Genomic DNA, 13270 nt, shown 5'->3' on the forward strand with positions numbered 1-13270 from the left:
GGCCGCAAATGGCCTCAGGGCTGCACTTTGGACACCGCTTAGAACATCACATGTTCACATTTGAATGATTCAACATGTCTGAAAGGGAGTATGAAGAAGCAGTTTATTTCATCCTGCCCATTCCCCACCATGTTGGTAGCATTTCCTTGCTCAATCAGCTCAATGGTTTTCCTCCACATATGAATATGCTAAACAATTGTTTTTTCCCCCTGAGGTCTAGTGGAAATGTACCATATTGGTGAATTTTCAATATCTGCAATTTAGGGAATAGCGGGTTTGTGTGTTGTCTGTTATCAACATTGTGTTCCCCATATTTCCACACAACACCATGATGAGATCACCTACAACACATAATATCACATATACATGAGCAAGCCTTGATTGTGCCATGTTTTGACAACCTCATTTTTTTGTGCGTTACATAATCCAGGTCCAACAAATCAGATTTTTTTTTGGGCTCCATCTGTGATTTCTTGCATGGTTGTGCAAGAGGGGTGGAGGAGGAGGGGGGAGGGGTTGTTGAAGGAAATCAAATGCTCTCAAATCACATTTACATACAACTGCCACGTTCAACTGCAAGAAGCGTATACTTGGTGTCAACATGTGCTTAGACTGACACCTGCTGCTGATACACTTTCATGCATACATTGACCTCTTATGTCCCTATGCTTGTTCATTGTACACGCCCATCTTTCACGAGCTGAGCTCAACACAGTAAAATTTGGAATGGCCTTTTATTGTAGCCGGTCATGCTGTTTAATCAGCATCTTGATATGCCACACATGTGAGGTGAATGGATTAGAACGCAGATTTGTCATCAATATATTAGAGAAATACGAAGGTCTTGTGTGTACATGCAAAATATTTTGGAGACAAATCACACCGAGAGCTGTTCCTAATATTGTGGTTCCTTCATGGCTGTGGCGTTGGGCTCAAAATATTAGAAGCAGTTGTCAGTATGATGCAACAAGAGAAGAAAAAAAAAGGAACGTGACTTTTTGTACTGGATTTCATCACATTACAGTAATGCACGTGTACTTAATGTTGTGGCTCGTCCATGTATTGGATTGGTTGTTGGGTTACGAAGAGTTTGGAATAACAATAATCATGTGCAGATTGCTGCTAAAACGGCAAATAATGGCCTCCATCACGGTCCATCTTGGACGATGCTGCTCCTCTCCTGCCCGTCTCCTTCCACTTCTGTGTAGCCAGGCTGTTGCTTCTGAAACTTTAAGGAGGGCCAGTACCTCTTGTGTCGCTGTAAAAGATATACTGTGTGGTTAAAATAGCAAAGGTAAACAGGATTAAACACGCTCTCTGCGCTCACCTGGATGAAATATGTGGCAGTTGGGTGGCAGTGGACGTAAAGCGCCACAAGCACCAGAGCCAAGAGTAAGACCAAAGCGGATGCAACACCTGCTAGGGCTCCTGTGTTAGCCCAGCTGTTGCTACTGTGAGTAGTCGACTCTTGCTTGGCATCTGAGTAGAAGACAAACCATATTAATATACTATCTGGCTTACATGCACAAAACTAGCATAAGATACCATCCTTACCGTCACGTTTGCAGTCATTTTGTAAAGCGGACGAGGTCACATCTTGGATTTCTGGTGTGATAGAACTGTTTTCTCCATTGTACTCATCACAGGTCGCCCCTATGCTCTAAGTGTACACAGAAAAATAGTAAAATACGCACGCCAGCTAACGAGAATAAGCCACAGTTTTACAGCAGGGGCAGTGTTTCCCATACATTCATTTCTTTGTGGTGCTAAATACCAATGAATTTGGACCGCCACAAATAGCTTTGGTGCTACCTGTTTGCCCTGGCTCATAAACACATTATAGCCTGGTCTGCCAGGGAATAAGAAGACAGAGCAGGAGGGAGAGTCTGACATGAAAGCACCTATCACTCCTCTCAACGACCAACGGGTGCTGCGTGGGCCCCTTCCCATCTAAAGTCTGTTGTTTGTGACATTAGAAAAACAACAACAAGAAAAAGAAGTGACGAACTAAACTTCATTTGGAGTTTTGAGAATATTTGTTGTGCTGTTCATGTTTTTTTACTCACTTTTTGCAAATACTTTAGGGCCAATAATGCACATTTTTTGATGACATGATTACGTCAACACCTCCCACCAGCCAATCACAGCCACAAATACATTGCAGTCCTGCGGGAAACACTGAGGGTTGTGCAAAGAGCAGCCATTTTCGGTCTGCAGCTTGTTTTTTATTGGCCCTCAGCATATTCTAGAAATAAAATTAATTATTACTGAAATGTATTATCAGATATCACACTAACTTGCTTTGACACCTATAAAAAATGCTAAAATGTGGATGTTTTTTTTCATTTTATTGGATTATTTGAGGTACATTGGATTTAGTTTAGCGGTCTTGCGGCCCTCATTTGAAAACATTTGGACACCCCTGGTTTACAGCAACAATGTTCATTTTCGGAATAGTAGGGATGTGAGAACTATACTGCAACATACGGAGGGATGTTGCCACTATTTATGAGCACATAAGGCCACCAAACTATAGGCATAACTCGCTATCTTTGTAAAGGCAGACAATTTAATACAACTGTTGGATTATTCAATTGTGCAGGTTTCCCTAATAAAGTGTGTTATGGCAATATTTAATCATTCTCCACACCCAATTGTACCTCCTCTGAACAGCCAAAGTCCAACCATTCCTGCCTGTGTCGATCCATGCCATCCGAACACCTAAAACACACAATATGACCAAAAAAAAGCATCAAATATACATACAGGTATACTGTATACCCAATGCATGAGGAACAGCAGCGTATATAAGAAGATAGCGAGTTTGTCAACCCACCTCTGGAGCACATTACACCAACTGCAGCCAGACGTCTGGTTGGAAGAGATGCAGCGCTCACAGTTGTCATGTTGCAGGCAGGCTGAGCAGGAAAAATTCAAAATGTTACTCAGACAATTAATGTGATCAGTATATTCATTGAAATAATTTAAAAATGTAATTTTTTTTACTCCAAAATGAGGGAAAATAAGGGAATTCTGGTGATTTGTATGTTTCTACCATCTTGTGTTTGTGTATGTAAAGTCACAATAAAAGGATTTCATCTACTGCCTCATTCTTGTCAGAGCACACTCTGACGATTGCAGAAACTGGCATTCAAGTTTCCAAATATGCTTCCCAAAGCCCCCATTAAGGATGAGTGTGTTGTCTTACTTGGTAGCGGAGTGAACTCGACCGCGGACAAACTGGTGATATTAGCGGCGTCTATCTCAATGCGATGGTACTCGTACACCGTCTGCCTCTGGACGCCTGCGTGGGAGAGAAACGTCACAGCTTTGACGGCACATGGTGAGCTGGTGAATAGATGCGAGTGAATGCTAACTTGACGACTGGGATGATGACATGACCACAAATGCATCAGAGAGGCCCGCCTTCACAGGGTGTTTAGCTGGACCGATATCATTGGGAGGCACGGGTATCTGGAAGAACAACACTCGTGCTTAAAGGATGACAATGTGGTCCAAAGTGGAGAAGAGGTTTCTCTCACGTCTTTGTAACTGAACGTGACGGTTCCTGTTTTGTAAAGCGCAGCCTGGAAGGTGAATGCGCCCATTGACTCTTGGCCCGACAATCTGACCCGCTCCCACTGTACCACAAACACCTCGCCTGGAGGAGCCAAGCACGGTTAAAACAAACTGAAGTGCAAGGCATGCAGCGGCAGGTCAAGGTGCAACTTGTACCGTTATCCATGTATTGCACGGTGGACTCTTTGGAGTGGCTGGGATCAAAATTAGCCATCAGTGGGGCGATGTACTGTGTTGATGTCAACATGCGGTGGATGATCTCGCCAGTGAAGATGAACCCTGAAAATGTAAAAAATATATATATTTCAAATAAAAGTAAAATAATAATAAAATAGAAAAAAAATAAATAATAAAATAAAACAAAATAAAATAAAATAAAATAAAATAAAATCACTTATAGTAAAGGTGCTGTCTGCGTTGGTTAGGTACTGCATGGGCTGTCAAGGCACACGAAGTGTGTGAAAACATCACGTACCTCCCGTTGCTATGGTAATCTGCCTCAGGTAATGTCCATAGAAGGGGAAGTCAAATGACAAGGCAACTTTCTGCAGACAAAACAAGTTTATTAGATACACCACACCAACATGTAATGACTTCCAATGCAGGAGCTGCATCACAACTTTACTTTTTAATAATACTTATTAACAATAAAGTAAAACCTGAGCATTATTATCTTGGTAAAGGCAGGTTTGTGCCTGATGTTGTGGCATGTCAAGAGAAACCAGACTAACCAGTGTAAGTACAATTCAAATCTTTTTCGCTGCCTTGGGTTGTGTTTCCGCCCACTCCAGTCCACATTAGGAGGCTCACCCAAGGAAAAAAAAAAAAGCATAAATCTGCTCTACATTTGCAAACCATCTGTCAGTGCAAAACAATGTTTCCCAACGCGCCGTATGACGCAACTTTTCACAAGGGATTATGGGTTAAAAGACAGGACTCTGCGGTGCCGGGATCAGGTCGCTGGGGTTAGCGGGCGTGAACGTAAAAACAGATCATCTGCAAAACATCTTTAATAGCGCTGGGAGTCGTTTTCACGAACAAAATAATAAATGCTAATGGAACTAGAGTTTGTGCCGTTAGGAAAATAGTCTTACAGGCTTTGTCAATGATTTATGCAGTTTATATTATGTATAAAAGTATGCTGAAATAAAGACAAGGCAGGTGGCTGACAGGCTGGTGGCTCTTTCAGCGTGACTCAACACTTCCCAGGGTTTGAAATCCCTCAACTGTATGACCTCATGGTTCAGTCTGAATTCCCCTGGCTTGCTTTGCTTGATGTCTGTTTTGTCTTCTTGTGATTGCTGTACATTTCATTTGGCCAAAGACGTGCAGGAAAAATGACTTTGGCAATCAAACTGCAGGATTGTCAGTTTGATACATGATGTACTGATTGCTAACACAAAGATGGAGCTTTCAGTTGTGGCCTCTCAGCTCAGCAAGTACATTACATTTGTTTTTTTAAAGACACATTGAAGATTACACACGTGACATACAAATATTGTCTGTGTGTGCGAGACTCACGGCAGCCTGTTGGTAGGCGTTTGACAAAATACCATGGACACGGACTTGGCCGCGCCCGAGGTCGCTCATGTCCACCCATAGTTCCCGTGCGCGCCGGTCATCGGGGCTGAAGCATCGCCACGTGTAATATTTGCTGGCATCCGCCTTCCGAACACACACAAAAAAGATGAAATTCAATCTGAGGTTGGACAAGACACATTATTCCCCTCTGAATCTTAATTTTTCATCTGAGCAGACTGTTTTGGACATACAGCTATGTAGGAACAGTTTGGGGGAGGCCATTTTATGTGCCTGGTGCACAAAGCAAGGTCCATAAAGGCACGGTTGAAGGAGTTTGATGTGGTAGAACACATCTGGGATGAGTGGGCCCCAAAAACTGCCAAAAATGCACTGTAGAATCTTGTAGAAAGTCCTGCCAGAAGAGTGGAATCTTTTGCAGAAGTTTGCACCAGCTGCAAATTTGTTTTCATGATAGTGTCCCAATACTTTTGTATATAAAGTTTTATACTGTAGCCAGTCAAGTGAGTAGCAACAAAAAGTACACTGTAGCTTCCAAAAGATGGCAGTGTTTAACATGGACTCTTACAAGCACATGACACACACACACACAGACACAGAGCCGCCTGGCCCATGAGGCAATACAGACAGATGCAAAAGGCGCCGTGGCCTCCAGGTGGCGCCAAAAACCCGATTCAAATGTAAAGCAATGCCCAATTTATATTACACCAAGTAAGTCTCCCCACGCCCATCAGATTTGCATGCAACTGTACTGTATATAAATATTGCTTATTTTATTTTGTAGTTGTACATAGTTCTTTCACAGTTATTGTGTGCAAACTGTGTGGTTATTTAAATTGTTTGATGTTGATTGTATTGAGGACAAGCGGCATAGAAAATGGACGGAGGGTTCATTGTATTGTACTTACAATTTATTACTATTACTATTACTTATTTTGTGGTAAGAGTTTTTGTATTTATGATTATGTATTATTTATTTATTACTTGTTAACCATGTAAGAAACATCTTACAAATTAAAGACAACGGTAAAAGCAATGCCATTAAATTTCTTTTGTACACACACACACACACACACACACACACACACACACACACACACACACACACACTTACCACCACTGTAGTCAAGTTGTCCGTCAAGGTGTCAATGGACAGTCCTTTACCCAGGATTGCTCTGCTTGTCCTGACATGTCCCAAAGACCACCTGTGGGCTCTGTTAGCATGACTGTTACTCCCCGTTGACTCGTCTGATGCCACTATGTACCCCTCCTCTGTTCAAAATATACACAATGTGGTTAGTTTAAAGCTGCACTGGTGGTCATCATTTATACATGGCATGCAACACTGAATTGTGCTCACGTGGTTTATAGTATACATCAAGGCTAGATTCTGTTTCCAGTCCACCTTTTGTGCATTTAAGAAACAATACTAATGCACATTTACTGTGTTCAATCTTGAGAAGACATTACAGTAATTGATGGTGTGTTTTCTTTCCTGAAAACCACATACAGTAGGCTATGTGAAGCAATGGAGGCCACCCAGAATTATGTGTCACACTAATGGTTACATTACAGTTGATGTTGGGGCTTATTTTACCACCTTATTTCCTCTGAATTGTGAAAAATACATGAAGGCTTGCACACATACAGCAAGGGCTTGCAGACGTTTTTGGCCATTGTGGAACCTCTGACTGAGTGCTGATACACTATCAGCATCCTAATGCAAAATTTGATGATGCCAAAAAAGGCATATTTTGTAGATAGCTACTGTAGATATCAAGAATCAAGTATCGTTAATGTCATTGTGTTTCCACTCAGCGAAATTACGATTGGTAACTCCCAGCTATAATATATATAAAGTAACAAACAAAAAGGCACGCTATATAGAAAGAAAATAAAAACAGAGTACACACATACTGTACATGAAATGTTAAAGAGAACATCTCCAATGCAAGAATAAGACTGGGCACCAAAATGCGATTAAAACCTCAGAAATTGTTATTTCAAAAGTTATTTATGATTTATACTGTACCCATTACATTATATTTTGTCTTGTAAATGTTTTTTTCCCACTCGATGTTACTTCTTTATGTTTTTTCCCACTCGATGTTACTTCTTTATGCCTTACAGACTTTTTAAGTTAAAATCAAATATTGACGTATTAAGGCGTGTTCAATGACGTCATAAAACACTATATAAACACCCTCGACGCCATATTCCAATGCGGAGTGTCTGTTCCTAACCCTAAATCGTAGTTGCTTCTCGTACATAACGTTTCCTGTTTTCTTTCTCGGGCTTTCAGCAGACTACGTGAGGCTTTCGAAATTGACGCTGGGATTGCGAGCCACCAAAAAAGCCCAGAGATCATCCACTCCGCCGTGTTCAGTTACCCGACGGAGGCACCGTGAATGTACGCCGTGGTCAGCCTGGCTGCCGCGAAGAGTTAGCCTCTGTTGCTCCGGTGTCTCAACGTCGGGGTTGGTGGGTTACGACTGAACACATTAATCTGAGAAGGGCAACACAGCCTCACTGAACTCAATGGTCCGCTGGTGTAGCCCAAGCTCAAACATTTACATGCCACGACGATATCCTTGGCGGGTTGATGTTGCTAAGTAGCTTGACGTAGCTAGTAGCACTGAGCCGCCTCCTTCGCCTTCTTGTCTGAAAAGTTTAAATGCCGATTTATTATCGTATCACACTAATAGGAGTACCTACCCTGTATCAGTGTGTGTGCTTCTCAAATTAGCCACCAAATTCATTGATTAAAATACATTAAAGGTTTAAGTGTTTCCAAAAGAATCACCACTAGACTTTGCATTGTACGTGCTACTCAATTGAAATGACTACAACTTAAGTCTAATGATCCAGTTTGTTAGCAGAAATACCGGCCTACATCATGCCTCCTTTGTTACTCTGCGCTCTTGTAAATACTCAATGTCAAATAAAACAAATAACTGAGCTACAGGTTGATAATTGGGTCTTAAAAGTTTCTTGGGCATGATTATATGAATGCCAAACTACTGTAAATGGTACCTACTGTGCCTGTTGGCGGCCATTTTGGTGTTAATGTGCATATTCTTTAAAGTAATTCATTATGCCTTGTTCACTTGTTTCGACACCTGACACGCCCATTAAAACCGAAAGGTAGAATTCATTTTTGAAGAGCAATTCCAAATGTCTTTCCCCACACGGGTATCTTTGATGCGGCAGAATTCGTAACTTGGAAACACAAGGCGGCCATTTGGATTTTGAGAAAGCAGTCGTTTTTAACTGCTAGGTTGTGCCTATATTACTCGTTGGCCCATTGAATGTGAAATTTTAAATCCATTTGTGAAGTATCAGCCCAAAAGTCTTCCCCTAGTGGCTTGCTTGATGCAGCAGAGCTGTCCATGTAATGATTGTAGCTCATATATCAAGCCCACATGTCACTAGCAAACAGCCGATCCACCTTCTATGAGGCAAGAGTACATGCAGAAGTTGGGTGGAGAGGTGCAGATGTTGAATATAAATTTGATCTGTTTTTTTTAAATAACTATCACTGACGAAATCCCTTCACACTGGGACCTTCTTGTAATCACTATCTTTAGCGCTGAACTCTGATTTCAGTGGGTATTGTCAGACATTTCACATTATCCAGTCATATTTATTGGAAGTTTTTGTGAAGTATTTTGCTCATTTTTGTGCATTAAAATGATACGATATAATACATTTTGTACATTAAAGATTATAAAACTAAGTCAACACACTCAAACTTCCCACAACCTACTTTTCGTACGATAAGGTTTATGTTTTCGTACACCATCTCAGTTTTTGTACGGTCCAATGCGCATAGCAAACTAGTCAGTTTACCCGCGCATTTTGCATTTTACATTTTACCCGCCCAAACAAAGCATCACATACCTGGTGATGTCATGCTTTTTTTTTTCTTTACTGAAAAACTTGAATGTGACAACTAAATAACCCACCATGGGGCCAAAGAAAATTTAGAGTGCTAGCGCTTTGCTAAAGAATGTGAGAAACACTACTGAATTCAAGAAAGAACTGGTAGCAAAGTACGAAAGTGGCGTACAGGAAGTCTGCATCAACCATACGTTCTGTCCTGTCGAAGAAAGTAGGACTCAAGAAAGCTAATGTTGCAAAAGGGGTAAAGGCTTTAACGAAACAGAAATGAAAAACGATTGAAGATGTTGAAAAGTTGCGTGGATCGACGAAAAACCCTCTTGGCCGTATTGTAAGAGTCTTCAATAAAGGTAAAAGTGATGTAAAATGTACATTTACCCATTCCATTAGCAATTTATATTTATTTCTCTGTAAAAATGATTCTCAAATGTATTGTTTGGAACAGATTAATTAAATTTACATCATTTCTTATGGGACGTATCAGTTTTTGCTGGACTTTTTGGAACAGATTACTAATGAAAACCGAGGTTTCACTATACAGCCGTCCCTCGCCACATCGAATTTTGTGGCTTTATTATATTACGGTTCCCCAAATATTAATAAAGAGTGCTGTTTCATGGTTAAATACGGCCTATTAGTAGTAAAAAAAAAAAAAAAGGCTAAATGAGCTAAAATAAAAGGAATTGGGAAGCCACATTACAGTTGTGAATGTAGTATTCTACATTGGTCACTAGGTGTCAGTAATTGCTTGGTGAGACAAGCACCAAACTTAATTGCCAGAACAACAGGCACAATAAGAAGAATAACAATAGTAATAATCATAAGAATAACAACACAGGCTACTCTTGTGGCCGTAATACAGCTAAAACTCAACTTTGAAGACCCAACGTCACTACCTGTTCACATGTCCAGAAGACATTTATTGCAACACACATGAGCACCAGTCACATTTATGTCTTAAATGGCTTATTTTTCTCGGATTAAAACTACTATATTGGGTGATATTAACATAAAAGTGACTATAGGGGTGTTATTTTATGTCTACAGGGCTCTAATGGTGTTAGAGGTGACAGAGCTAACTGGTGTAATATTTAATAATATATCTAATAATTAATGTGTCAGACTTTTTACAACACGCACAAGGCCAAGAAAAAAGGAGCTGTTGTCCAAAAATGGAGACCGGGCCGCACTGTGGGCACCCCTGGTCTGTATGGTGGAAAACAAGCTCAGCACAAAAACAGCTGCAGGTTGGTTCTAAAGGAAGCGTGAGCTTAAATGAAAGCGCAGATGTTTTGGACAGACAATTGACCTCCGCCGTTTCTTTTTGGAGCGGCCACCTGACCACAACATCACAACATAGCCGTTTACCATCATGCGAGCGGTCTGGAGGAGCGAGAGAGAGTCGACACGCCCTTCCTAAGCAGAGGCTGGCATGGCCTTCCATAAAAATCACCCAGTGTTGACGCTCACGCAAGACACTGCTTGAATTGCCCATATGACAATTGAAAAACACCGCTCTGCATTTGATCCTGGATTTGTATCCATGAGGGAACGTTGATAAAGTGTGTGTTGGCCGGCCATCTCCATTATGATCCATGATGAAGGAATTCATAACATGGGGAGCAGCAGCCCCGTTAAACTGAGGACAAGCGACGTTCCAATTCAGAAACAAAAACACTGGCTTGCAGATGGCTCTTAATGAAACTAAATCTCTGCAGTGGATGTGCAGAGACGTGATTTCATCAGCGTCTTATCTGATAACCAAAATCAGTCATGAGATGGAGTTGTGAGACAGGCCAATTTAATTTCCAATAGCATTATTGTTCCCAATAAAATGTCTAACGACGAAAGGTCCCTTGGTCTTGAAAAATTTAGATTGTGCTTTTTCTTTGGCTTTTTTTAGACAGTGGCTGGCGCGCAGCAACGTCCAAACGCTTCAAAGACAGAAATGATCCAAAAGCACGCAAACAAATGCAATGGGAAAATGCTGCCAATAAAAAATGCTGCAGTCACTTAAATGCTGCACTATCAAAAACAAATGCAAATGAAATATCCTGCAAATGCCAAAAACAGCTCACAGAAATGCTGCAAGCCAGCGTGGCTGTGAGAAAGTACGTTGGTAAACCTCACTCCCTGATGCCTTAAGAGTCGTGCTGGACATCCAGTTGACAGCTCGGACTATTAGCTCAATGCCTAGCACTCTCGACTCACTCAGTAGACCCTGGTTTGAGGCCTGGGCGTGGGCTGGGGAGGACATGACGGTTTACTCTGGTCCCGTGGTGCCTCACTCTCTGACGCCTCAAAGGGACGACAAGCTGACAGTTAGGGCTTTTAGCTCGTAGGCTAGCGCTGCTTAGCTCTCATCACTGGAACAGCCTCCACACTAGTGTGAAGTTAAGATTAAAAGTTAAGATTGTTTGATAGTTGTGGGGGTTTTTTTACGTTTCCCAGTGGTTAACTTTTTACACTTTTAAGAATGCTCAAAAAATTACTTGCTTGAGGCACATCTGCCACACAAATCCTGTTTGCATTAGGGCGTCATTAATAATCATTAAAGGCTTAAAGATTTGATTAATTCTGTGTTAATACGAGCAATGGTTAACTGTTTTTACATCTGTACGACAGTTCAAAATGCTACTGAAATCAATTTGAGGGAGGAGCTCATTAATTAAATCACCTGCTGGAGAAACTTGGAGAGAAAACCTGCAGTGTCTCGGCCCTCTATTGACACGTGCAGTCGAGGACGACACTAGCTGGCATCCATTACACGAGCAACGATTAACTTCTGTTTACACTTTTTGTAATATATGTTAAAAACGTTACTAAAAATGTTTCACAGCTAGCAAAGAGTTGTTTTTTTTCCTTAAACCTCAAGCGTGTTCTGCTGTGTAAAGTCAAAATAAACTTTTATAAGATAAGAGGCACAAGACAAGTAAGGTCTAAATATTCCATCGTAGGGTCAGCATCAAGGTTTTTTTTTTGCTGAGAGAGAAACTTCTCAGGGAGGCTAATCGCTCATTAGAGGTCACTGGAGTAGAAAGTGTTCATTTTGGCTCTGTTTTACAGTCTGGTCTAGATTGCGTAAATGGCTCTCTTAGGACTAAAAATTGAGTACTGTGCAGTTTTGAGGGACAAGACGGATAGGAGTAAATAGGGAAAAGAAACAGAGACGTATAATCCATCACATTTTTGCACAAAGCTGGGTGTTCTCCGTCTTTGACATATGCACTTGAACACGCTGCTTTAACGACATGTGTCCTCTGTCCAGCAGAACACAACAAGAGTCCAAATCTAAATTTAAACCTGACGCAGGCCGTTTGTGGCTGGTTGTTTCGACTTAATTGCACGCTTGTGGAATGTTTCTTTTATTGTACACTTCTCTTGCATTCAAGTGCAACACCCCCCCCCCCCCACCCCCACCCCCCACCCACCCCCCACCCCCCAAAAAAAATAAAAAAAAAACGTGTGATACTACAGGAAAGCAGCATGTTAAAATAGCAGACTGGTCAAAAAGTATATATCAGGAAAAACATTTTCATGCATGACCATTTAAAGTTATCAATCAATGTAAAAAAATGATCAGGTAGCTCACCTGGTGACTGTTGGAGCAGTGCTTTTTGGCAGAGACAGAGGACGAGCATCGCCACATGGAGACTCATGTTATCGTCAGCAAGTCAAAACTTCTCTGTCCGCTTCTCTCTCCTCCTCCTCTGACTCCCTCTTCACGACTTGCTCCACACGCCAACCCTGTTTTCTTGACTCTCCTCCTCCCCATAGGGCTGTTCATCTGTTTCCATGGTGATCAGGAGAGACCTCAGAATCAGCTATCAAGGTGATGTGTTTGTTTCATTTTCTACTTTAGTGAAGGATTGTGCAACAATATCATATTATTCTTGTTTTATTCCTATTTTGGTGAGCTTAAAGTGCTGTCGAAATGTTTTCAGGTAAGGGTGTTACTTCAGAATTGTGTTTATGTGGGGGAAAATGTACTATGTATGTCTGAATATTTAACATTCTTCAACCTCAGGTGGTCTAAAGGCTTTCTTTAGCGAAGATATTGTTCATAAACTTGACAAGTGATTAGTTTTGGGGGCTTTATAGCTCATTTTATATATGCTTGCTTGTTTTTTCACATGTATTGCTTGACGGTCCATTTCACAATAAATCAACTACTGCTGGATTAAAGTATTGTTTGAATCTGTAGAGGAAATTACTAATATAAGAGTATAACCTCTAAATTATCTGTTCACGT

General features: G+C 41.1%; 1 protein-coding gene across 4 annotated transcripts; it reads right to left on the bottom strand.

Moving 5' to 3' along the window:
* Window positions 1–117: 117 nt before the first annotated feature.
* LOC129171382 (plexin domain-containing protein 1-like) lies at window positions 118–12758 on the bottom strand. Of its 4 annotated transcripts, none has more exons than XM_054759979.1 (13): window positions 12611–12758; window positions 6233–6390; window positions 5101–5244; window positions 4055–4124; window positions 3736–3858; window positions 3543–3661; window positions 3378–3474; window positions 3209–3304; window positions 2837–2918; window positions 2661–2721; window positions 1555–1660; window positions 1328–1479; window positions 118–1258 (listed from the first exon to the last, which is right to left on the bottom strand). In XM_054759979.1, exons 1-13 carry the CDS (start codon window positions 12675–12677, stop codon window positions 1148–1150), a joined length of 1386 nt encoding a protein of 461 aa, XP_054615954.1. In that variant the 5' UTR covers window positions 12678–12758; the 3' UTR covers window positions 118–1147. The 4 variants fall into 4 exon arrangements, with proteins under 4 accessions (XP_054615954.1, XP_054615956.1, XP_054615957.1 ...); XM_054759981.1 differs by lacking the exon at window positions 12611–12758 and adding an exon at window positions 7834–8050; XM_054759982.1 differs by lacking the exon at window positions 12611–12758 and adding an exon at window positions 7509–7636.
* Window positions 12759–13270: the final 512 nt, after the last annotated feature.

Source organism: Dunckerocampus dactyliophorus, chromosome 18, assembly GCF_027744805.1.
Source record: "Dunckerocampus dactyliophorus isolate RoL2022-P2 chromosome 18, RoL_Ddac_1.1, whole genome shotgun sequence".
In the NCBI taxonomy this organism is placed as follows: Eukaryota; Metazoa; Chordata; class Actinopteri; order Syngnathiformes; family Syngnathidae; genus Dunckerocampus; species Dunckerocampus dactyliophorus.